Raw genomic sequence first — 24,404 nt, forward strand, 5'->3', positions numbered from 1 at the left:
TATACGCAAACAAGAGAAGGGTTACTAGCTTAGCAATTTTTTAGTAGAGATTAGAAAGTAGATATTAACCATGTATTTATTGTAAAAAAAAAGTATGGATATTGAAATTTACAGGAAAATATTATATGATATTCATTAATAGCAAAAATGTCAAAAGTTGTTAAAATGAACTTTTAATATGATTCATCTGTTGAACTTAATTGTAAAAATAGAGGGAGAAATATTTTATTTTGAAAATATTCTTATAAAATGTGACAAGTCTGAACAATAACACATAGTTTTCAAATTAAATAGTTTATAGAAAAGGGAGGGAAATATTTTATTTTAAAAATATTCTTTTCAAATTTGACTTGTCTAAACAATTACTTAGTTTTCAAATTAAATCGTTTATAAAATAGAGAGAGAAATGTTTTATTTTAAAAAATATTCTTATCAAGTTAGATAAATCTAAACTATCACACATAGTTTTTAAATTGATCCCAGAGTAAGTAAATGCATTGTTATTTGTAAAGGGTTGCTTGTTTCTCTTTTAGTTATGTTTAAAATTCGATGAGGTGATTTAATTTGAGCTTTTTGCACATTTACATTATTTGCTTGGATTATAAATAGTATATTATTCAGAATTGATACTAGAAGAAGCTAAATCAAAGCAATTGCAAAACATAATTAAAATTTATGAAGACACATAAAATCATATACAAAAATAAGAAAAATATTTATTTAATTCAGTCCAATCATCTTTAAATATTCAAATACAGATTGCTTTGTTTTGTTCCTTAGTTGGTCGACTATGTCTTGCGTGTCTTGCATCTGGGAACTGTTTGGACTGAAGAGAGCGATTATACCTCTAATGCCATTATACTGAAATGATAATAATATTTTTATATCAGAAACTGTAAAAAAAAAAATTTCTATATTTTAAACTAACTAAATACCTGTTCTTCCTATGGGGTACAAAAAAAGTAAATAATCATTAAATCGACATGAATCAGCTCAACTAAATAATTCGCAAAAATAAACCTGCACGATTAATTAAGCTAATAGTTCCAATTTTTTTTTCCTTTCTTGGTGGCTTTACGTTATATTTGTTATCATCCCATCAAAATAAATATTAATTATATTTAGTGCCATTTGGGAATATAGTTTCTGCTCGAGGTCAAATTCTGGTAACCAAAAAATTACCATAATCAACAACTTTTTACAGTTCTCATCCCTTTTGGTGGGCAATGAAAATCTTTTTCCACAGTACCAATATTAGTATATTTGTACCCATTAACATGTCAGTAGTACCTATTTTTAAAATTAAATAAGCGGACACCAATAATAATAAGGCAATGTTTTATGGTTTTTCTAGACGAAGTACATTTCCACTATTAATTTAATGTTATAGCACAAAGCTATTTTTTTATTTCAATTTTTACTTATTACAAAAATTAATTGAGCACCATTGTTCTCATTAAAAAATGGTAATTTTTTACGGTTCTCATATACAAATAAGTACCTTTTCTTCTCTCAATTTAGATTTATAATAAAAAAAATTAATTTGTACTTATTATCGAAATAAGTTAATTATAATTTTCGATAATGATAAGTAATGACACTAATATTTTTTCGAATAATTTTTGCGAACGAATTTAAATCTGTACTTATTTCGAAGACCACAAAATTCGCCCAACTATTATTGACGTCAGTTATGCTTAGTTAAAAGTGGTATTAAATGCTATTGGTTATTACCGTTATAATTATTGTGCAAATGAATTACATATGATATCAATATAAGTACTGTGGTTTATAAGTTTTTTTTAACCATTCTTCGAAACGGATATGTACCTTAATATCACAATACTACACGTTTTTGACACCCAATACACATCCTTTATTTTTTAATATTATCTGTTGTACATTCTGTAACGGCTTTATAATATTAGATCTACCATAATACGAGTTAGAAGTTAAACTCATCAAAGGAAAGATTAAATATGCTTATAGCATCATTTAAAACGTGCTATACAGAATTTGCCAAAATTTTCCTACTGCCTATTACGTAAAATTTTTTTTTTCCTTTTTAAGTTTCCATTATTCAAGTTTATAGAACACTGAGTCCAGGATCGAATTCCATCTTTTTGGACTGAATTTTATTCTCTTACCTATGGGCTTCCTCGTCCCTCAAGTTAATATAAAACTTATGAACGGCATGACTTTGAATTATGAAATTTTATTTTCAAAATGCGTGATAAGTAGATTAAGGAATTGGATTTTTAAAACATAATCTAGCGTTGTATAACTGTTTAATTGGGCGAATGGATTTTATTTATGAATTCGCGATCACAACGTTTGAATGCGCCATCTGGGGAGAAGACCAGTTCCATGTCTTGATTCTCTCCCTTTCCTTCTCCTCTTTTCAGTTCTATAGGAATGAGCTACGATATTTTCCCCTTTCGGAATATTTTTCGTAAATTTTCACGATGCTTTCTTTTTGAACTACGTTCAATGTAGTTTTGAGTTCCTTATAATATCCTAACTTTAAAGTTTTTAATCTATTTGAAAATCAGGACAGAAACTTGCATACTTCCTTCTCCTATGACTCTCCACACGCTAATTGTGAAAATATGCGAACTGTTGTCATTAGTAGAGAGTTCTGATCTACGCCAACTGTTGCCCATCTCGATCGCCAATTATCAAAAGTTGGCGTTTCAGACTGTCGCTTTCGTTTTTTGAGGACTTTAGTAATACTGTACAATTTTGTCGCCTCAAACGGACATAACAATTATCACCGGGGTCTCAGTTTTAAAACTGTATTTTTTTTATGGGGTTACATCAAAGATCTGTTCGTGCCTCCTATGCCACGTGATTTAATAGATTTACGACGAAGTATCGTATTTGCTCGCATTGATCACGAAATGTTAGCGAAAATTTAACTTTAGACTTGTAGTCTGTCACAGCTCCAAGTGTTCGTGCGTTGAACATTTATGAGTCAAGAAAAAACTTGAAAATGTTTCTTTATGAGGCAAAGTAAAATTTGTTGATGTATTGGTAATATTTTGTTTGTTACAAACCCTCCCAATTCCGAAGGGATTTATGACACACTCTCTTAAGGTTATGTTACACTAATAATTTACTATTTTTTCTATATATACTTTTTTACTTTTGATACATTTAGGATTATTAGTATCTAATAAAGAAAAAAATGTATCTAATTAAAGTTTGTATATGTATCTAATAAAGAAAAATGTAATCTAATCTAAAATGTATCTAATAAAGAAAACCTGATTACCGGTCGATTATTATTTTTTTTAAATAGCCTTGTACCAAAGTGGCCATAACAGCGAAAAATTAAAAAAAAAAAAAAAAAATGGTAGGGATTGATTGAAGAAACTTAGCTATTTTTAACTAATTCTTATCAACCAAAATATATTTGTAAATTTAATGAAATATATCTATATATTAATGATATCTATCTATATTTATTTATATCTATAATTATATAAATAAATTATATAATGAACACTAACTACGTATTATTTGTTTTGTATGTTAATTCAAAATTGACTATTTCATCTTTTAATTCTTAAACATATTATTTCAAAACTTTACAATAAAAAACAAGAAACAGTAACAAAAATAAACATAAAATCTCAAGCATTTCATTGAAAAATTTTCAATTAAAAAGTTTCTTTTTTTTTTTACATACCAAACTGATTATTTGGGCGGTCATTTTCCATCCATATTGTAAACCCCGTCTAATTTGTTTAGTCATGCTACTTATTGAAGAACTCAAAGAATCTCCACAACACCAAGATCTGAAAGCAAAATACATTTAAAAAAAAAATTTATAATTATTCAAATTCCAGTATATGCAATGTAGCCATTAAGTATACTACAAGATAAGTACTTTTTTCATTTTTTTTACACTAAAAATGAACTATTGGATATTAAAGTTTTTTTGTGTATCAATTAATAAACTTCAATGCATCCACCTCGGCTCTCATGAAGCCTATCATTGTGCAAACAATTAACGAAAATAGATTGAAATAAATTCTGCTGAAGTTTCGAATTTTTAAGAAGTCTTGGAAAACATTTTCTAAATTATATAATATGTGTTCCCATTGATTATTAGTAAAGATATTTTATTGTTAAAGTGTTTAAATTTCTATTATTTTAGTTTTTAAAAAATGCAACTTAGATTATTGTATCGAAAAAATTTTAATGTAGAGAACAAACTAAATGATCTTCTTGCAGGAGTATACAGCCTCAATAAATGTCCATAATTGCAAAAGTGTTGCGAGTGCAGGATTTTGTTCTCGAACTGACCCCTCAATATGCCATAAATGTTCGTTGGGAGATCACCCATGTCGAATTAGTCACTAGTGAAGCACCAGACAAAGAGTAACATTCTGGTCCTTCAAATTAGAGGTTGGTCTTAGGGTTGAATGCCCTATACCGCAAAAAACTCACTGTTAAGAATGCTGAACATAGAAATATCGAACTCACTAAAGGTAGAAGATTTAACCGAATGTAGGAAAACGACACATAGAATTATGTATTGGGATAGGGAACGTTGGAACACTTTTATCTGCGGAGAAAATGATGGAGGTGGTCCAGTAACTGATCCTCCACAGAATAAATATTGCTGCTATCCAGGAAATTAGATGGAAAGATTCTGGTGTGTTAAAGAAGAATCAATTTCATATGTTTTACAGTTATGCCACATCACAGAGAATTGGAGAAACAGGATTCTTCGTTGATAAAAAAAAAAATCGTGAGAACAATACTTTTATCTTCATCCCAATTAATGTTAAAATATGCAAATTGAGCTAAAATTCCGCAATATTACAATGATTAATTTTTATGTTTCAACGGAAAATTCTAAAGAGAACGTCAAGTCACAATTTTGTGAAGATTTACAGGCAGTTTTTTAATTTATCAAATAGTAGTGACTGTTTAATCATATTCGGAGATTTTAATTCAAAAATTGGAATGGAAGAAATCAGTTGATAGAAGAATCTAACTTTTGGGAGACATAGTATTCACTCATGTAATGATAATGGAAAATTAGCTATTATTATGGCATTTGCTAAAAATCAAACTAATCAGTGCTTGTTTCCCACATAAAGACATTCATAAAAGAACCTGGAATATTCCAGGAACTAATTATGATAACCAAATCGATCATATACTGATATCAAAAAGGTGGGCAGCATCTGTTGTTGACATGAGGTTATATAAACGCGCAGGTTGTGATTCTGATCACTTTCAGGTTTTATCCAGACAGTAACAGATAGATGGAAAGTAAAGTAAGATGGAAGGAATCTTCCTCAGAACTGCTTAGTATGGCTGATATGATGGACGACAGCAATATCACGTAGATCAGCGGTTCCCAATTTTTTCTGACTACGGAACCCTAAATTGTCCTGATTGTTGAAAAAAGTCAATTACCAAATGTAAATATACTTACAACAAAAACCTAATTAATTTAGAATTTATTGTGAAGCATGAGATTTTTTCATTGTTTTATCAATAACAGTCTTATTAGGCTTTATTCTGCTTTTAGTCTATAAGTTTTGGACGTATGCATAAATGAAATTGAATATAATAAGCTAAATTATGGTTTTTGAAAAAGAACTTATGAAATGTAAGCGTGGTTATAGGAGAAAAATAATTAAAATTTTTGGATTTTACTTTATTTTGAATTTTAATCTATTATAATAATAATCTATTATTGGTACATTAGAAAGTTATTACAAGTTTAAAAAATCATTACTGGTTTAATAAAAAGGTCCTAGCTCACGGAACCCTAAGCTTCCACGGAAGACCTTTTCAGAACCGCTGGTGTAGATGATGATATAGAGGAACTATCTTTTGACGATTTTGTGTACATTGTTAAATGAGGAATAATAAGGCAGCAGGGAGTGATGGAATAAGTGCGGAATATTTCAAGCACTCTGGAAATGAATATTTGAATTGGTATTAACTATTGGAAGAAAGGATAAAATATTCCAAATGATTGAAGAATGGGACTAATACCAATGTATAAAAAAGGTGATAAAGTTGACTGCAACAACTATCGAGGCATCACTGCATTATTTATTGATTTTAAGCAGGCGTTTGAGGTAATTATTAGAACTAAGTTAGTAAACATTTCAGCTGAGCTGAAAATTCCAATTAAGTTAAACTAATAAAAGTTATCCTCAAAGGGCCTAAAGCCGCTATTATCTTGCAGGATGAGATTACAGATGATTTTGATATGGGTTTTGGTGTCAGACACACGGAGAAAATTCATTATCTTCATTACTTTTTATTATGGCACTTGAATATATAATTCGCGCCTATTGGATTTGAGAGGCTTAATTATCAGTAAGACCATCCAACGTTTGCTGATGATATCTTTATTGTAAGTAGAAGTAGAATATCTTTAATTTTCTTTACTATTGTCATCTTATAAAGAGCAAATGGAGTAGGTCTCAGTATTAATTAACAAAACTTATCGCAGGAACAAAATCTACAATTATGTCATCCGCGCTTGCGGTAGATAACTGTAAGTTTGAAAAAGTTTCCAGTTTTAGCTACCTTGGTTCAATTATCAACACTAACAATATATCAGATGAAATTAACTCCAGGATACGAAAAGGAAAACAATTGCTTTTACTTATACCAATATAGGAACACACTTCTTACTAAAGAAGTCGGCTGTAGTAAAAAGTAGATGATTTATTTAATCAACTAATTTTCGAAATTAAAATTTTTAAAAGAATTTTAGAACCAATTAGAGTAAATAATACACAGTAAAAAATAAGAAATAGAGAACTTGACAATTTAATAAGACAAAAAAAAAAACATAATTCGATTCATCAAATTTAGACGTTTGGCATGACTGGGGTAAACCTTTAAACTCGAGACGACGAGGAAGACTGAAAAACATTTTTTAGACGATACTACACGAAAGATTTAACCATCTTGAATCTGGAAAACTGTCAACAGTAACTTGTTGACAACTTAAATCCATAGCTCCGTGGGCTCTGATGTTCCAGACTTGAACTCTCCCTTCAGCTCTGACCAGCTGAAATTGTGATTTTTCTGACCAAGCTACAATTTTTCAGTCATCTCTAGGGTCCGACCAATATAGTCACGAGCCCTGGAGATCTCGAGGCACTGGATGTGATGTCGTGTTGTTAGTAAAGGCATTCGAGTTGTTCTTCTGCTGTTCCATTGCAGCCAAATTTCGCTGCACTGTATGGACACGCCCATTTCACGTCCCGCATTGATGCTTGCGGTTATTACTCACAATGTTGTCGGTTAACACTGACAAATATACACACACTTCAGCGGTCTCCGAGTCATCAACTGCAGGCGGTAGTACACTAGATTTTATATCTGAAATTATGTATTTTCGGTATACTCTTGATACTGTGGATCTAGGAATGTTGGATTCCCTCACAGTTTCCAAATGGACTGTCCCTTGTTTCTAGCTCCAACAATAGACTGTCTAAGCTAAGAACTCCTCCCGCCACAAAGTCTGAGGCCGTCTGGTGTTATGGAAACAAGAGTGTCGCATTTTAGGGAGGACAGCTTCACTCTAGGACTAACACAATAGACCAAAGAAAAAGATTGCCTTTCTCCCCCCGACCCGAAACTACTCCAAAACAGTGACTCCTACTTGAAATAGTCATATCTCGTTGCCATAGTCACCGCCACAGGTCCAGACGAATGTCTGAAGGAGTTCTTATTTTAGATAAACTATACCACTTCACGTTTAACGTATATTAATTCTCTTATTGCCGCCATAATTACATCAGAAACATCCTCAGATGAATAACTGAACACAATTACAACCCATACATAATTTACAAAATTATTTATACCCGATATCACTGCCATTTGTATATTTCCATAGTTCTATCCCATGACTTTTATCACCTCATTATATGATATATACAGAAGAATGCATGAATTCATTACTCGTACTTCAGTTTAATATTTTTCTTAAAAGTTTAAAAATTTCTTACCTTCTATTAATTTGCCGCTTATCTCTGCTTTCCATCTGTGCGTTGTACGATTGTCGCCTTATTAGGTCCTTTAAGAAACTGGAATATGTTTGGGACATGCTTGTACAAGGAGTCACTGAAAGATTACCATATACTATATATGCGTTGTTATTAATAAATGCTGGGAATTTAAAAGAAAAATAGTTTTAGAAAAAAATTAATAAATAGTTACAACCCCTTATTCTATTTATTATAGAAGTACTATTTACCATTTGCAGTCATATTAAGCTTATTTATATGGCTAAGGTTCTTCATGTGAGACTCTCTTTCTTAAAATTAGAATACAGGTTTTATTATGTTCATTATTATCTAATATGCATGTGACCGGTGTGAATCATTTGTAATTTTTACATACTTGTTAAAATCGGAAGTACAATGCAATGTTATTTCAAAAATAAATAAATGAATAAAAACAAATAAATAAAAATGTTAACGAATCTGCAAAGGTGTCCTAATATGGGATAAAACTAAGATACTACCATAACATATCAATATGTAAGCATTGACTGTTATAATCTTAGACCATGGTTATTTATACACAATTTTCTGACCCCAAAAAAATTTAAACTACAGAATAATAAAGTATTTACTTGCTATTGACTAAAATTTATATGCTTCGAAGATCAACTTAAAACTCAACTGAAGAAAAAGCTTCTAACTCCATACATGCTCAAACTACAAAGCCTTTTTTTTTTTTTTTTTTTTTTTTTAAAAGCGCTTTANTTTTTTTTTTTTACTGTCGGTCTTCAAGTTTTTTTTTTTTTTTTTTGTAGAGTCCACCATCTTCGGCTATAATAAAGCATATTATGCACCTTTCTCGTTATCTGCATTAGTTTTTGTTGAACAAACATATACAGAGTAATGATAAAAAAAAAAAAGATAGCTAAATACATTTAAGCATAATTTATACAGCACTGTTTTGAATTATATATATTTTAAAACCATATCAACTTAACAATACTGTCGTTCAGTTAGTTCTATGAGATAAACATGGTTCTTTGTAGTGATGGCTAAAATCAAGCTTACGACTAGAATGATAAACTGTAAGTTTTAAGAAAAAAATATTTTTGGAAAAGTAAGGTTAATTAGTTTTAGTGGCTGAGACTTAGACACGCAACTGATATCAGTTAAAATAAGCTTTGATTTGATATTCCATAATGCCGTTTTGAATTAATATTCTATGATGCCATGAATTCCGTTCTCTATGATGCCTACCAAACACTGATATGAAGATGATGGTTCTGTAAAAACCTGCCATTCGTCTGCAAAAATAACGTGCTGCCATTCATGGGTCCATATGAATCATTAAATTCACCACTGCAAATGTTCCTGTCTGTGATACTGCGTCAAAGGCAGCAAAAGCCGTGGTTGCCACGTTGGCTGTCTATACGACTGCAAACGTTATCGAACTGTTTGAGCACAGACTTGTTGTCTTGCAAATTATCTCTTGTCTTAAATATGGTTGCATACTCATGGATCGTAATATCGTTGTGCGACCCCTTGCGGTCATGGGAATAAAATATCTATTTTCTTGACTGTTCATGATGGTAAAAGGACGCTGAAATCTAGTACGACGTTCTGAACCCATCCATTCCATATTCCGAGGACAGTTATACTTAGCAGGACGAGCACTAATAACGCAGTACAATAAACCTCAATTCCGGTGGGCTAAAATCTTTCTTTAATCAAAATCAGACACTTACCTGTGAGCATTTATCCTTCTTACACGAGGCATAACAGTACCTTTTTAATCAGAAAATAACGTTCAAATGCAAATTGGGTATGTGAAAATTGCTGTCGAACCTCTGATTTCACCACGGGCGTCACAGGGGTCACCACGGGCGTTGCATGAATGTGCGGAAAATTTAATCGTTTTAATACCACACCCAGTTTTATCTGTCGTGCAAATTTTATGTGTGTGGCGTGCCATCTCCCTGGTGTGACAATTTTAATAAAAAGTAGTGTAGCATTAAGCGCGCTAACATAAACCCTTTCGTGAGTTTACCATATGAGAAATGTATATAATGACATAAATAATGTAGGCTATTCTTATGAGGATTCTTAAAAAAAAAACATGTATTAAAAAATTGACTCCTTCTCCTCTATTAGTTAACCGCCTGTCGAAGTTGACCACTAAAGCAATGCTCCACAATTGGTCAACTTGCACAGGTTTTACTGTATTATGAATAAAAAATAACTTGTAGTAATTATATTTACCGCAAAAGGTGTAATAAATAAAGAAATGTGTTGACTGTAGGCAAAGAATTCGCGTGGCAAAGCATCGTTAAATAAGTAAGTAATTTATGGGTAGATACTTTTGTGACTTTTATTAATGTTATATTATTACAACCAAAAATATCTCGATCTTTTTTGTATTTCCATATCACGACCATACAGGAAATGTATATAATGACATACATAATGTATGTTATTCTTATGAGGATTCTTAAAAAAAACATGTATTAAAAAAATGACTCCTTCTCTATAAGTTAACCGCCTGTCGAAGTTGACCGCCGAAGCAATGCACCACAATTGGTCAACTTGCACAGGTTTAACTGTATTATGAATAAAAATAATAACTTGTAATAAATATATTTACCGCAAAAGGTGTAATAAATAAAGAAATGTGTTGACTGTAGGCAAAGAATTCGTGTGGCAAAGGATCGTTGAATAATGATAAGTAATTTATGGCTAAATACTGTTATGACTTTTATTAATGTTATATTATGACAATCAAAAATATCTGGGTCTTCTCATATACCACCAAGATTTCTCATCGAAACATTTTTATGAATAGTTATAAATATCGATATTTGAATACCAATTTTTGCGAGTTTAGAAAGTTTTTCTTTATAATTCATCTAGAACATTTATTCAAACTTTGACGCGAGTGTTTAAGTATGTTCTTATAATTTTAAATCTTAACACCTGAGTAAAGATGTGACGTGACGATAGAAATTCCTTGCTCTTATTTCAGTCGTTCATAAAATAATACGAAAATGACGGTGTCTATTATTTCAACCATAAAACATTTGTAATATCACGCTGAGAAAATTGTTTATGTGGGTGTATAGATCAAATTGTCACAACACTTGAACGATCGCAGTAAAATACAATTTCATTGTCGTCATTCTGGATGCAATAGAAATGGTAATAGCTGTCAGCATTTTGATTGGTCCTCTAGCGACAAAAAAAGGAATGAATTTGCTGATTAGGTTGTATCCTAAACTTTAATAATAATAAATCGTGAGAATTTATAAATATGATATTTGTTTAGTTTGTTTTTCAAAATTTTCCAAAACTATTTAATGATGCGCATTCAAGTAGCATAACTCTTTTTGCTGCTCATATATTTTTATTGATCGTCACATATTTTAAGCAATATGTCTTGTAAATTTAAACTCTCTCTCCATCATTTTTCAATAGCAAACGCACCTTCCAATATTTGAAGTTTTTGTCAAATATTTCTACATTAAAACAGAAAGCTTGAAAATAAATGGAAGTATGTGTTATAAAGCTTTCAGAATTTAGGAACGTGACAACTTGTCTAGCTGACCTCTTATATATCTGTTTAAATTATTTATCTGTAATGTTAAATTAAATCTTTCCAATTCCTATTTAATTATATATTAAAAAGTTACCTTTGTTTCCGCTGTGAAAAGTATTTTCCGAAACTACGGAAATTCCCTAGTAGTTGGAGGGTATTGTGATCCATAAATCACATGAAAACAGTTTTTAATCTATATTCTCCAGCTTTTTTTTCCATTCCATTTTTAATAACTGAATGAATTTTTATTAGAATTATTTTTCCTTGTGAAAAAAAAAACTATAGAATCATAAAATTAAATAAATAAAATATGGATTAATTTTCTGCTTATTCCCAAAAAAGACTTGCTTATAAGAAATTAAGAACGTGAAGCAGAATGGAGGGAAAAAATAATCTGCAGGAAAGCAACGTTGACGTGTCAATTAAAACAACAACAAAAAAAATTATACATATTAGAGGGGGGGGGGCTTTAGGAAAATCGACCTGAGTAGTATTTCATGGAAAAAAAGTTTTAAGTTAAGTCGCTACTTTAGTAATTAGTGCCCATTGCTGAAAATCCAGCTAGAGTTAGGGATATTGAAATTAAAATTGAAAACAAAAAATAGTGAATAATTTAATTGAAATTTGCTCATCTATTTTTTTTTCTAGAGAGGAAATCTTGTGATATTTTGGAATTCATAGGAATTTTTTCTGTGTGTGTGTTTTTTTTAAGGCAATTTACTTATTTTTCAGTGGGGTGGAAGACCTAAAGAAAATTGAGGGATACGTGTGATATAATATTTGGCAATATATAATTTTAAATTTACCACCAGAAAATGTTGCTGATTCCCGGTAGATGGCGATATTTTTAACTTGCATAAAGTACACTAGCGAGATTTTTTTTAGTTTAAACTCATGTTTGTGAAAATTGCAACACCATGAAGGACTTACGCCAGTGAGCTGAAATTTTCAGGAAAGGCAAAGTAGAGCATAATATGCAAATGATTAGAATTTCAGACCCGTAGCGCATGCGTATGCTGAGCAGCCTCTGAACGGCTGATGGATTCGAATAAATAGACGGCTGTAGCGAGGCGTGTATGGTTATCGGTGGTTATCTGCTAGTGGTAAACGTTAGCTCAGACGTTACTTATGCCTCTTCGGCGAAAGAGAGCTAGATTTCAACAACTTACGGAGTTTGAAAGGGGGAGAATCATCGGTCTTCGTTAAGCTGGATTGTTTCATCGTGCAGTAGCAGCTCGTGTGCAGCGTAACAGCAGCACAGTAATGCGTGTTTGGAAGCAGTGGACGGACGAGTGTCAGACAACTCGGAAATCCGGGAGTGGACCCCGGGAGCTTGCGATGTTAGACACCTGGTCCGCATGGCGCTGACAGACCGTACGGCTCCCTCTAGACAACTGGCAGCACAGTGGTCCATAGCTACAGGTGTTTCATTGTGTGCTTCATCAATTCGTAGACGTCAACTGCACGCTGCGCGCAAGGACTCCTTTATACAGGATCACCCTTACGCTAAACCATAGTCGCCTGCGGCTACAATGGGCCAATCAGCATAAGGACTGGCATGCTGATTGGCAGCATATCGTGTTTTCAGACGAATCCCGCTTTAATTTGTGGTACTATAATGGCCGCATTCGTGTCAGACGCTATGCCTGTGAACGCCACCTTCCGAAGTGCATTATCGAACGCCACAGTGGACAAACACCCGGAGTTATGGTCTGGGGTGCCATAGCATATCATGGACGATCTGAATTGCTACGAATTGTGGGTAATCTGAACAACGACCGGTACATCAGTGAAGTTTTACAGCCTCAAGCTGTTCCCTTCCTTCAAGCCTTACCAGGCGCTGTATTTCAGCAAGACAATGCCCGCCCTCATATTGCTAGGACTGTTCAATCCTTCCTTTTCCTTGCGGCATGTACAGCTTCTTCCTTGGCCCGCGTATTCCCCAGCCACCGATTGAACATGTGTGTCATTTCGTTGGTAAGTGCCTCGCTCGTGATCCTCGTCCTGTTGCTTCTACAGACGAACTTTGGGTACGCATACAAACTATATGGAATGTTCTTCCTCAGCAATTTTAGGCTAATTTCGCCGATAATCAGCAAATAAAATAAAACCTTTTTAGTTTTTCTTTGTACCTGATGAGAAACACGTGGTCCAAATTTGAGACTTCTGTCTCGGTAAAAACGCTACTTAAAATTATTAAACTGCCGCGATAAACCCTGATACTTAAAAATACTGAAATAAATATTTTTCTTTAATGAAACTACACTAGTAAAAACGTGTTGTTCAGTATTACTGTCAGTTAGGCATTTACTGCCTAATTTCCCAGATGAATACAAATATCGAAACAAAACTTGTTTAATTATATTTATCTTATAAGGAACTAATGATTCAAATTTAAAATTTTCATCTTGGTAAAAATCGTTATATTTAGTAGTATTATCAATTCTGGGTTAATAACCCCTATAATTACAAAATATCGAAATGCAACTCTTATAGGTTTTTTTTTTTATATCTGATAAGGAACACATAGTCCAAATTTGAAACTTCTCTCTTGGTAATTATATAGCTTGGTGTTATATAGCATAACCGTCAGTTAAAAGCTAATTACCCCCGAATGTTTTCGAATCCTGTATTTTCTTCAACAATAATTTAATTTGAATAATTTTTTTTTCTTATCCATGAAGTAAAAAGTGTGAAGCACAAAGCGTTGGAAGAACTTAAATCTTCAAACGAATAATATTAAAAGCTATTGCTAATTACCCCCAAATGTTTTCAAATCCTGTATTTTTTTCAACAATAATTTAATTAGAATAGTTGTTCTTTTATCCACGAAGTAAAAAGTGTGAAGCACAAAGCGTTTGAAGAACTTAAATCTTCAAACTAATGATATGAAACATTTTCTACGAACACCAATAACGTTTTATTTCCTACTTAGATGCTCTATTCGAGTTTTATTGCTTTGAGCGAATAAGTTGTAACAATTCACTCTTTTATTTTATGAAATAAAGCTTAACAATGCCTTTAAATATTTTACCTAACTTACGATTATAGTGTTAATAAAAAAAGTATTTACGCAGCTCACATAAGATGTCGATGAGAAAAATTGATAAAAGATTTCCACTAAACGGACGAACTTTTGTTGGTCTGAAAACACACAAGGCAGGTAATGTGACATTCTTTGTTTGCAATTAACGTTCCTCTAACAATATATTTACACCTGAAAAAATTATTTTTTGAACTATTTTGTTTTACTTTATTTATTAAAGACTGATGAAATCAAAAAGTCTTATCGAGCTACATTTTATTATTTAGAACACCGCGAAAAGTTTTCAGTTTGCAACTAAGGAAGTTTATAGGCAATAGAATAAAAGGGAAATTAATAAAGAATTAAAAACTACATCTTTCAAGTAGACTAAAAATGAATAAATAATTCTGTTTTTGTCGGACCAGAAACAAAAATGCAGAGCTCATCACTTTTAAAATGCGTGAAAGTTTTCAGTGGTGATAGAAATTTATTTTTAAAAGCAATATCTCCTATGTTTTAATTTTTAGTGTTACAAAGACAAAAATATATTCTCCTTTTTGACTCTTGAAGTTTTATTTTTATCTCTGTTATGCCTAATGTCGGAAAGCAGTGGATTTTGCTTACACAATTTAGAAAACAATTGGATAAGCTAAAACTAGAGTATTGGTAGCTAAAACTGGAGTAAGTTTAACCCGTCAAATATCAATTCTCTTAAGTGACACATTCTATATTCTTTCATAAAAAAAAAGATTTTATTTATTTCTTAACCCAAAGGTATTCTCGAAATCATGTAGAACATAAACTAATTATGCAACAAAGTTACCAAATGCTGAAAACGAAAATAGTAACGGTTGCAGTAAAATACATAAATAAATAATAAATTCAGGCTAAATAAGACAAAAAAAAATTTTATTTTAACAAATTCAATATGTAATACGGCGTTGTACTTAATTAACCTCACATTAATTAACATTCTAACTTAGGTGAGGAAACTTAGCTTGATCTTAGCCTACAATAGCAAGAATATTAACACACCATCTTTTTTAAAGTTGTGAGGTGGTTATGTATCATTGGTCTTCTTCTTCTCGAGTTGATTTGTTACCATTACTGTATCAGGCACAGATTTTTAGTCGAAACTTTAGCCGTTCAGCTGGTTCGAAAAGTGATCGAAATTTCGATTGTAGATCAATACTTTTTTGCCTTAAAATGGTGTCATCAGTTCTGTTTGAAGCGGTTAGAAACTTCAATTACGAACATTTTAACAGGTCGGACAGTAGTTGGAGTTTGTAATGATCTTTATTGATTCTATAATTGCTCTATGTTGATTATTTGGCGAAAATTTTCGCTTGTAGTTGTCAGAAGAAGGATTGAAATTGTTGTCATCCAGAACAATGTTCCGGTAGAGTTTTAAGTGTTATAGCCTATCGAAAAGTGGTTGAAATTTCAAGTACAAGATTCCATCCTTACAGCAAGTAAACAAAAATTAATAAAATTAAAGTTTAAAAAAAACTTTCAGTTTGCAATGTTAACTCAAATATTGCTATTGCTGGTTCAAAAGTTACATGAGTAAGTGGAATTCAGTGGAAGTTTTAATTTCCTTTTTTGTTTACAGGTGCAAAAAATTAAAATACTTCTTTCTTAGAACTCTTAAGATTTTCGTTTAGTAAACAGTGGGGAAAAATACGAGATTACATTCATTTATTTTATAACTTTTCTCCGTATATTCATTAAAAGAAATATAATAAACATTTTATTATCGATATTATATAAAGAACAATTTTAACATAGGAACATCTATCATAGTAGAATGACAATGGATGAAACGTCATGATTTATCATGAAATATTGGTTTGTTTGTTCGCGATAACAATATCCTAAAACGTGTTTCTACGATATAGCGTAAATACGGTATTCGGAAATACATACTATAATATCGCAGTCCTTATCGATAATTTTAAAATAAATTTTCTATCTTCAATGGAGTAACAAAAATATTGTTCAATGTAAATGTATGTTAAGTTTTAAAATTGGAAATTATAGTGATATACATTGTTAAATGTATATCATGATATTATATTATAATTTTGATGTAGTGCGGAACTTTAAAGGACCATGGTCTTGTTCTTTTTTTCTTCCCCTGGCCACCTTATATTACGAGGTATATGTGGGCGAAACTGTTATGCTCGGAAACTATTTGATGTAGTTAATAAACGTGATCGTCTCCACGTCGTTGAGGGGTCACGGAAGTCGCATGAGGCAATCAGGCCTATATAGAGGAAGACCTGTCAAATGACAATTCATTGGTAAGATTTGTTGACGCGAACAATCAAAACAATAAATAATCGCTTAACTAGCTTTTTAGAACTTTTTCTCCAAAATGCATTGCGATGTTGCTACACCACACGTGCGTTGTTATTCTACTCCTCAATAGTTTTTTCAGTTTTCGTTCTTTTAACCACAATAGCCTTCCACTAAATTTAACTTGATCAATTGATTTTTTATATCGATTATTCCCAACTTAACTTTAACCGAGTATCGTTTTGCTCCTTTCCGCGTGCTTTCTTGGCGTCAACTGAGAAAGCCGCGGCATGAGAGAAACAATGTTCTTATTTTTGAAACTTTTAGGCTCTCACCTTTCAGTTAAATTTTTAGTACTTCACCCCTTTTTCGGTATTCGTATTGACAACAGGACGTTCGAGATCGCTTTGAACACTCGGAACACTGCGCGTCAATTTTCATAATTATTCACATTAAGGGCCAATGGTACGTAAAAAATGTGGAAGCTTCCTCACTAAAATCTAGACGGTAAATCATTGTTATTTTATAAAATAAATTTTACGACTCAATTCCAATGAATTTATAAATAAGATATAAAAAGGTTTAAAAGGAATATCATTAGAAACACCGAAGGAGTCATCGTGGAATACTTTGCATGCCTTTATCAGCAAATAATTTTTATATTTTAATTATGTAGTGTGAATACTTACGTTCTACCATCGTTGATACTATGAAACTAATCAGAAGCATGTTGACTAGCATCTCAGAAGAATTACGAGTCTGGAAAAGAAACGTACAAATGTTGTAAAACATGTCGTTGTAGAAGAATATTTAAAAGCAAACACAACATTTGTTTTTCCATTACAAAAGCTGTAACATTTGCCATATTTTAGCACTTGAAATTATTTAAAATTTCATCTGTCTCAGATTTATTGATTCTTAGTTACGCATTGAAGATGATTTAGTGCAAACGCAGCAAAATGTAGGGTGAATCTCAGGGCTAAAGAGAAAAGAAGGGCTGGTTCACTCCTTTGAAGAAACTCTCGCCGCGCCAATCCCCCGATTTTCTCTAGTAACGTCACTTTGGCCCAAAGCTCGCACTTTTACTTCAAGAACGGAGCGTTCGGCCTTAACTAACTAATATTGGAGCATTTCTTTTTGCGAGATATTCTAAGACATTTGTTATTTTCTATAATGACTTTCCTCAGTTTTTGCAGTGAATTTACAAGAATTTAAAACTATTATCGAAATGCCAGTTNAATAATAATCGTTTTTATTAGAATAATAATCGTTATACAATAATAACGATTTTATTTATAATGATATCGTTTTTATTTATAATAATATCGTTTTTATTTATAATAATAATCGTTTTCATTTCTAATTTTTATAATAATAATCGGCAATAAATATCGTTTTTGAATAAGCTACATTTTTTGTAATTTTATTCAAAAATAAGTAAGTTTTATTAATCAGTTAGATAGTTCACTCTTGTCGGTCAGAACTGTATTCTTTATTTCAAAATGATTTAAAAAACACTATTTATAAGTAGATTTTAATGGTTTAAAGAAGTTTAGTTAATTGTGCAAAAATGGTTACAGAAGCTTATTTTAAAGTTAAAACACGCAAAACAAATTTTCTTTGAATATTCCCAAATTATTTTTCTAGTCAAAAGCAGGAAGTAAATTTTAAACAGTCACATTTCTCTCTGGTTTAATACATTCAAAATTCCATCAAAATTAGGTGTTTTCACTGAATTTAAGATAGAATTCTTGTTCATTTTTTTTTTGCATTTCCTTCATTGTTTGTCTTTTTTTAAATGTTGTAGGAAAAAAATTAATTAATTTGCCTGAATATAAATGAACACAATTACAAGGGGGAATAATTGACTTTCAATTTTTTTCTGATGTAATTCAGAATATTCGAGACAATTAACTCGAAATAAGAAAAAACACATATCTCGTATTAAAGTCATTATCAATTTACCGCCGATATAAACTTTAACGTTTGTTTCGTTCTCTCTACTTTTATTAATAAAAAAAATATATATTGGACATCCATTTAATAAAAATGAATGTTTCTTTTTATCTTTTAGGTTAAGAGCGATCGTAGCTTCAGCTCTAAGAGCGGAGTGAACTAGCCCTTCTATTCTCTTTAGCCCTGATATGGAAATGATCTTTGATTGCACTGTAAGCAACAACTCGTAACGGAATGTTAACAGAGATGCCAACTGCTCGGGACAAAGCTAAAATAATTTTAAAACAAACAACAGTAAATAACTACAAACTAAATTTTGCAAATATTTGATTATTTTTGCTTGCTTTTAAAAAGGTATAGTATGACATAACTACTATAAAGTGGTGAATTATATAAGCCTACGAATGAATTATTTAGAAATAGCAGTGGATTAAAATCTACTAAATTGAATTTATTAAACCAAGCATCACAGTTGATAAAGAAACCACTTTAAAATATTTATTTGTTGTACTGAGCAAGTTGGCATATCTGTGTTGCAGACGTCTGAGACACGTCAATTATTATTTTGACATAAGAAACAAATGACGTCTCCCAGACGTTTTCTTATATCAAGGGGTTAAGGGCACAGAACAATGTTGATTCGAACCGACAGATCTGCAGAGAAATGCTCGTTTTGCGAATCAAGAAATCTCAAAGGATGCCAGTGTACTGCAAAATTTATATGTTTAAACACATAATTTTTTTATACAAAAGTATTAGTTTCTGAAGATATTAGTTTGGTAGTTGACAAAAAGTGTTGACTTAAGAGGACGCTACACCGCAAGAGAAATCCATCATGGCGAATTCTTTTTCACCTTCATTGGTATTTTTTAATTTAAAGAATATTGAGTTCAGGTAAGTTAAGAGTCAATCATGAAATTTCAAATGCTGAAAAAAAAACTCTTTCGAAATATTATACGGTAAATAAATTATTGCAGGATAACCTTCCCACTTCATTATCGTCCCATAATTTGTTCGCATCTTGATATTTTTAAAGCAATATTTCAGCATTTAAAACTTTATGATTTAATCTCGTCTTACCTTAACTCACTTATTCTATATTTAAATTACTTATGTATGTAAAAGAGAATTCATCATGAATGATTTTTCTAGCTGTATAACTTCCTCTTAAGAGACTTCAAAGAGCACCTTTTGCGGCCTATCTCTTCTACGAGTTGTCATATTTTATGTCATGAATCATTCAATAAATATTTATTTTTCGTGAACTATGCGCCGAGCTATTTATCCTGACTATTTATTTTTGTTTTCATAGATATCGTTAGTAACTAATATGTATTCTTTTAATTACCTCTCCCTGCTTTAGATTAAATTATTGTTCTAAAATATATCCACTAGAATTAAAAAAAGATGCTATAGTTAGAAAATGCGTTACTGTACTTACAACAATGATGTAGATTTATTTATATGTTATACATATTATATTGAATGCAAAAAAAAAGGAATAATGCTGAATAAATTTTGATCTAATGATGGGATTTTCACGTACTAGGACTCAATCTTAATGTTTCATGAGGGTGGACCTAAAATATGCTGATTAATTAGGTCAGACTATCCTTAAAATTACAAAAAGTGAAAAAGTAGTACAAAAAAGTATTTTATCCGACTGAATATATTTATTACAGAACATTTTAAAACATTTATTCAACGAAAGCGAGTGAAGAATTTTAAGAATAAAACACAAAAACATCTACTTAATAAAATCCACTGAAGAGAACAACATCAACAATTATTCCTTTTCAATTATCATAAATGAAGCTTTAAGCCCTGTCTATCTAAGGAGATATCCTTTAATTCGTTATTTAATGTAATTTAATTCCTATAGTATCTTCAAACTGATTTAAAATTTAACACTGTGTATGTACAATGAAAAAAAAAAAAAAAAACGGAACACCTTGAATAATATTTGATCTAATGATCGGATTTTTTTCGTTCTAGGACTTAATGGTTCGAGGGGGTTGACCTCAAATATGCTAATTAATTAGTGCAGACGATATTTTAAGTTACAAAATCAGACACAAAAACGTACTTTCTCTAAATAAACATACCTTTTTTTCCGCGGATTCAGATTTCTGACCTTTAAAATGTAGGGGGTAGCCACAATCTGGGAACTATGGTCAGTTAATTTGGTTAGGAGAGCAATCCAAATGTTCCCTTAATGTTAAAATTACTTTTTGCGTATTTCGCTATATCTCGAGAACTTTTTAAACGAATTTTTAAAAAAAATTACACACAATCATAAAATTCGTTTATCTAAAGATGATTCCTTGCAGAAAATAACTTTTAGTAAATATTTATTATTTTATTTAAAAATGGTTAAACAAATTTTGAATTGTCGATGTACAATTTTTTGCATCCTTTTAAAGAATGTATAATTTTGTCTAACAAAATACAAAATTTGTGCAAAATCGGACGAACAGTTCCTGAGAAATCTTAGTTTTAAGTATCTGATTTTTTTTGAAATTCGACTTCTCAGGAACTATTCGACCCATTTTGCTCAAATTTTGTATTTTGCTATATAAAATTACATTCTTTAAAGTGATTCAGAAATGATATAACCTTATAATTCAAAATTTTTTCGACCATTCTTAAATAAAATAAAATAATAACGATTTACTTAAAGTTATTTTTTGCATAGAATTACCTTCAGATAAACTAATTTTATTTTTATAATTCTGTGTAAAATTTTTCAATTAGCATAAAAAGCTTTCGAGACATAGCGAAATACGCAAAAAAGAAAAATTAACATCAAGGGTGTCCAAACTTTGGAGCGCTTCCCTGTGATTTGGGGGTTCAAAAACCCGAATCTGTCGAGAAAAAGGTATGTTTATTCAGAGAAAGCACTTTTTATGTCTAATTTCGTAACTAAAAATATCGTCTGCTCTTATTAATTAGCATATTTGAGGTTACCCCCTCGAACCGTTAAGATTGAGTCCTGGAACGTGAGGATCCAATCATTAGGATCAAAAGTTATTAAAGGTGGTCCAATTTTTATTTTGCGCACTACATAATACGCAAAAATAATAATCGAAATACTCTGCATTATATTTGATCTAATGATTGGATTTTCAAGCACTAGGACTCAATCTTAATGGTTTAAGGGGTGATTAATGTTACAAAATCAGACACAAAAACGTACTATCATTGAATAAGCATAACTTCTTTTCTAACAGATTTGAATTCTTGCTCTTCAAAATATTTAACTGTCATATCTTTCATCGTCAATCGTGAACATATAAGATTCAGTCCTGGTACGCGAAAATCCGATCACTTGATAAAAAATTATTCAGAATGTCCCCCCCCCCCCCCANCCCCCCCCCCCACACACACAGATATGCCAATTGCTCCGAACATGTCAAAATAATTTAAAAAACGGTAAATAACTATTAAGTAAGTTTTGCAGATATTTAACTATTTTTGTTTGCTTTTTCAAAAGGTATAACATGACATAAGTAGTATAAAGTGGTGAATTATCCAAGCCTGCGAATTATTTAGAATGGTGGATAAAAATCTACTAAATTGAATTCATTGAACCAAGAATCATAATTGATAATCAACCACTTTAAAATATATATTTGCTGTCCGGAGCAAGTTGGCATCTCTGCACTCAACATGAAACAAGTGAATTTCATTTTCGTTACTTAGCAGCTGGATGTTATAGTACTTTGCCTTTGTCCTGAATGCTTATTATGGTTTTATTAGTCATCAATAATGTTATTACTTATTTTCTCACCATATTAGATGCAAGTGCTATTCGTTAGTGTAAAGTATTTACATTCGCAATCATCTTATTGTGCTAAAAGCCCAAAAAGTACTATTTTCATAAATTTCACATCCTATTGACATTTGGACATAAAACTTTTAATACGCTTTAAAATATTTAAACCGGGCAATTAACCTAGTTCAATAATTTTTATATGTTTTGAATATTTCAATGATTAAAATAACATCTTTATTATTGTAATTAATGCGATGTTTTAAATCATTTTGACCTTTTTAGATTTGACAATTATATAATTTCATTTAAAAATAATAATTCTCATCAAAATTGAGTTGCAATTTAACATTGTATCGAAAACGTAGGGAAATATGTTTATTTAGAAGTTATTGCGATAAAACGTGAAACGAACTTCGTGATTCTTCCAAATTTTTGTATTGAGCAAATAAATAGTTCGAACAATAATATAACAAAGTTATGCACTTATCCTGAATCTTTCTGTGGCTTAAGTTGATGTCGTTATTACTGAATTTTTATGCTTCTTTACCATTCTAAGATGAAGTGTTAGATAATATTTGTTTGAACAAATATTTAACATGGAATTATAATTGTGCTACTGTATGTTAAACATACAAGTCTTTATTTGCAAAGTTGCATTTTATAAGGATAATACGGTTTAAACAAATAAAAAAAAATAAAGAACGTAGTTGTATCCTGAATATTTGTGATGCCTTAAATTGACATGGTTATAACAGTAAGTGATTTCATGTTGTTATTTTATTTCTACCACTCTTGCCTTGAGTATTAAATTATATTTTTTGAACGAACATTTCAAATAGAATGATCATTGTTCGTATAGAGAAAAATTTAGAAATTTTACTACTGGCTAGTGACCAGTTGTAGCATTTTTAACAGTGGCCATTTTTTAAAAGATGTGGCTGCTTTTTCAATAATTGAAAATTTTAAATGATTAAATAAACCTAATATTAATCAGGTAAATGGTTTTTTTTAAGCATTTTTCAAAATATCATATTTAATAGAAGGTTCATTTCTAAAACTAATTTTTTTTTCTTCTGAAGCTAGCGTGGGTAACAGTAGTTTTCAGTATAATTTAAAATATTCATAATAATTCCACATTTATTAAAAAATATGCACATTAGCTGCATTTTTGGGCGAAAACGCGGCGAGCGGGTGGTCGGTTATATTTAGTTGCCCTTGTTATATTTAATCGCAATTTGTTATAGTTTGTTGCTAGTGGCGGCCATGACTTTTGCTCTATAATTGTATGTGCAGCATAAAGGAATCTTAATTTGCTTGTTCCATTTCAATAAGATAATCAAACCGGTCAAAGATAGCTGAACAGTAAAAAAAAGAAACCTAATTGCCCTTATTTTTTTTATTATTTCAGATGGTTCATGTTGTACCAATGGTACTATGTATGAGAAATATTAAAATGATTTACATTTTGTGACGTTCTTCTAGGTCAATTACTCTTCGAAAGAATATCAGAATACCTAATTCATAGTGGTAAACATATTGCGCTTAATAATGAGAAGTGTTTATGTGCTACATTTTGTTGTCATAATTAGTTATAAGACTTGTAAGACGCTTATAATCTCTAATATTTTAAATATTTATGTGCAACAATTCACCTATAGACCATAGCACACAAAAAAGGTGTAAATTAATACCAAATAATAAATAAAATGAAAGTATTATTTTGAAAGAGAGCTTTGTTGTGTCATTATAAATGGTATTTAA

At 30.9% G+C, this 24,404-nt stretch overlaps 1 protein-coding gene across 1 annotated transcript in view; it reads right to left on the reverse strand.

Annotated features, from left to right (window-relative positions):
• Positions 1-696: 696 nt before the first annotated feature.
• Positions 697-24,404, reverse strand: part of LOC107445390 (uncharacterized) — a 29,341-nt gene continuing 5,633 nt past the window's right edge. The window contains exons 2-5 of the mRNA XM_016059775.3: positions 17,602-17,671; positions 8,004-8,118; positions 3,692-3,800; positions 697-861 (exon numbers count right to left, since the gene is read on the reverse strand). Of these exons, the coding sequence (XP_015915261.1) occupies positions 721-861; positions 3,692-3,800; positions 8,004-8,118; positions 17,602-17,653 (417 nt within the window). The 5' untranslated portion in view covers positions 17,654-17,671 and the 3' untranslated portion in view covers positions 697-720. The remainder of the gene's footprint in view (positions 862-3,691; positions 3,801-8,003; positions 8,119-17,601; positions 17,672-24,404) is intronic.

Source organism: Parasteatoda tepidariorum, chromosome 8 (genome assembly GCF_043381705.1).
Source record: "Parasteatoda tepidariorum isolate YZ-2023 chromosome 8, CAS_Ptep_4.0, whole genome shotgun sequence".
NCBI lineage: Eukaryota > Metazoa > Arthropoda > Arachnida > Araneae > Theridiidae > Parasteatoda > Parasteatoda tepidariorum.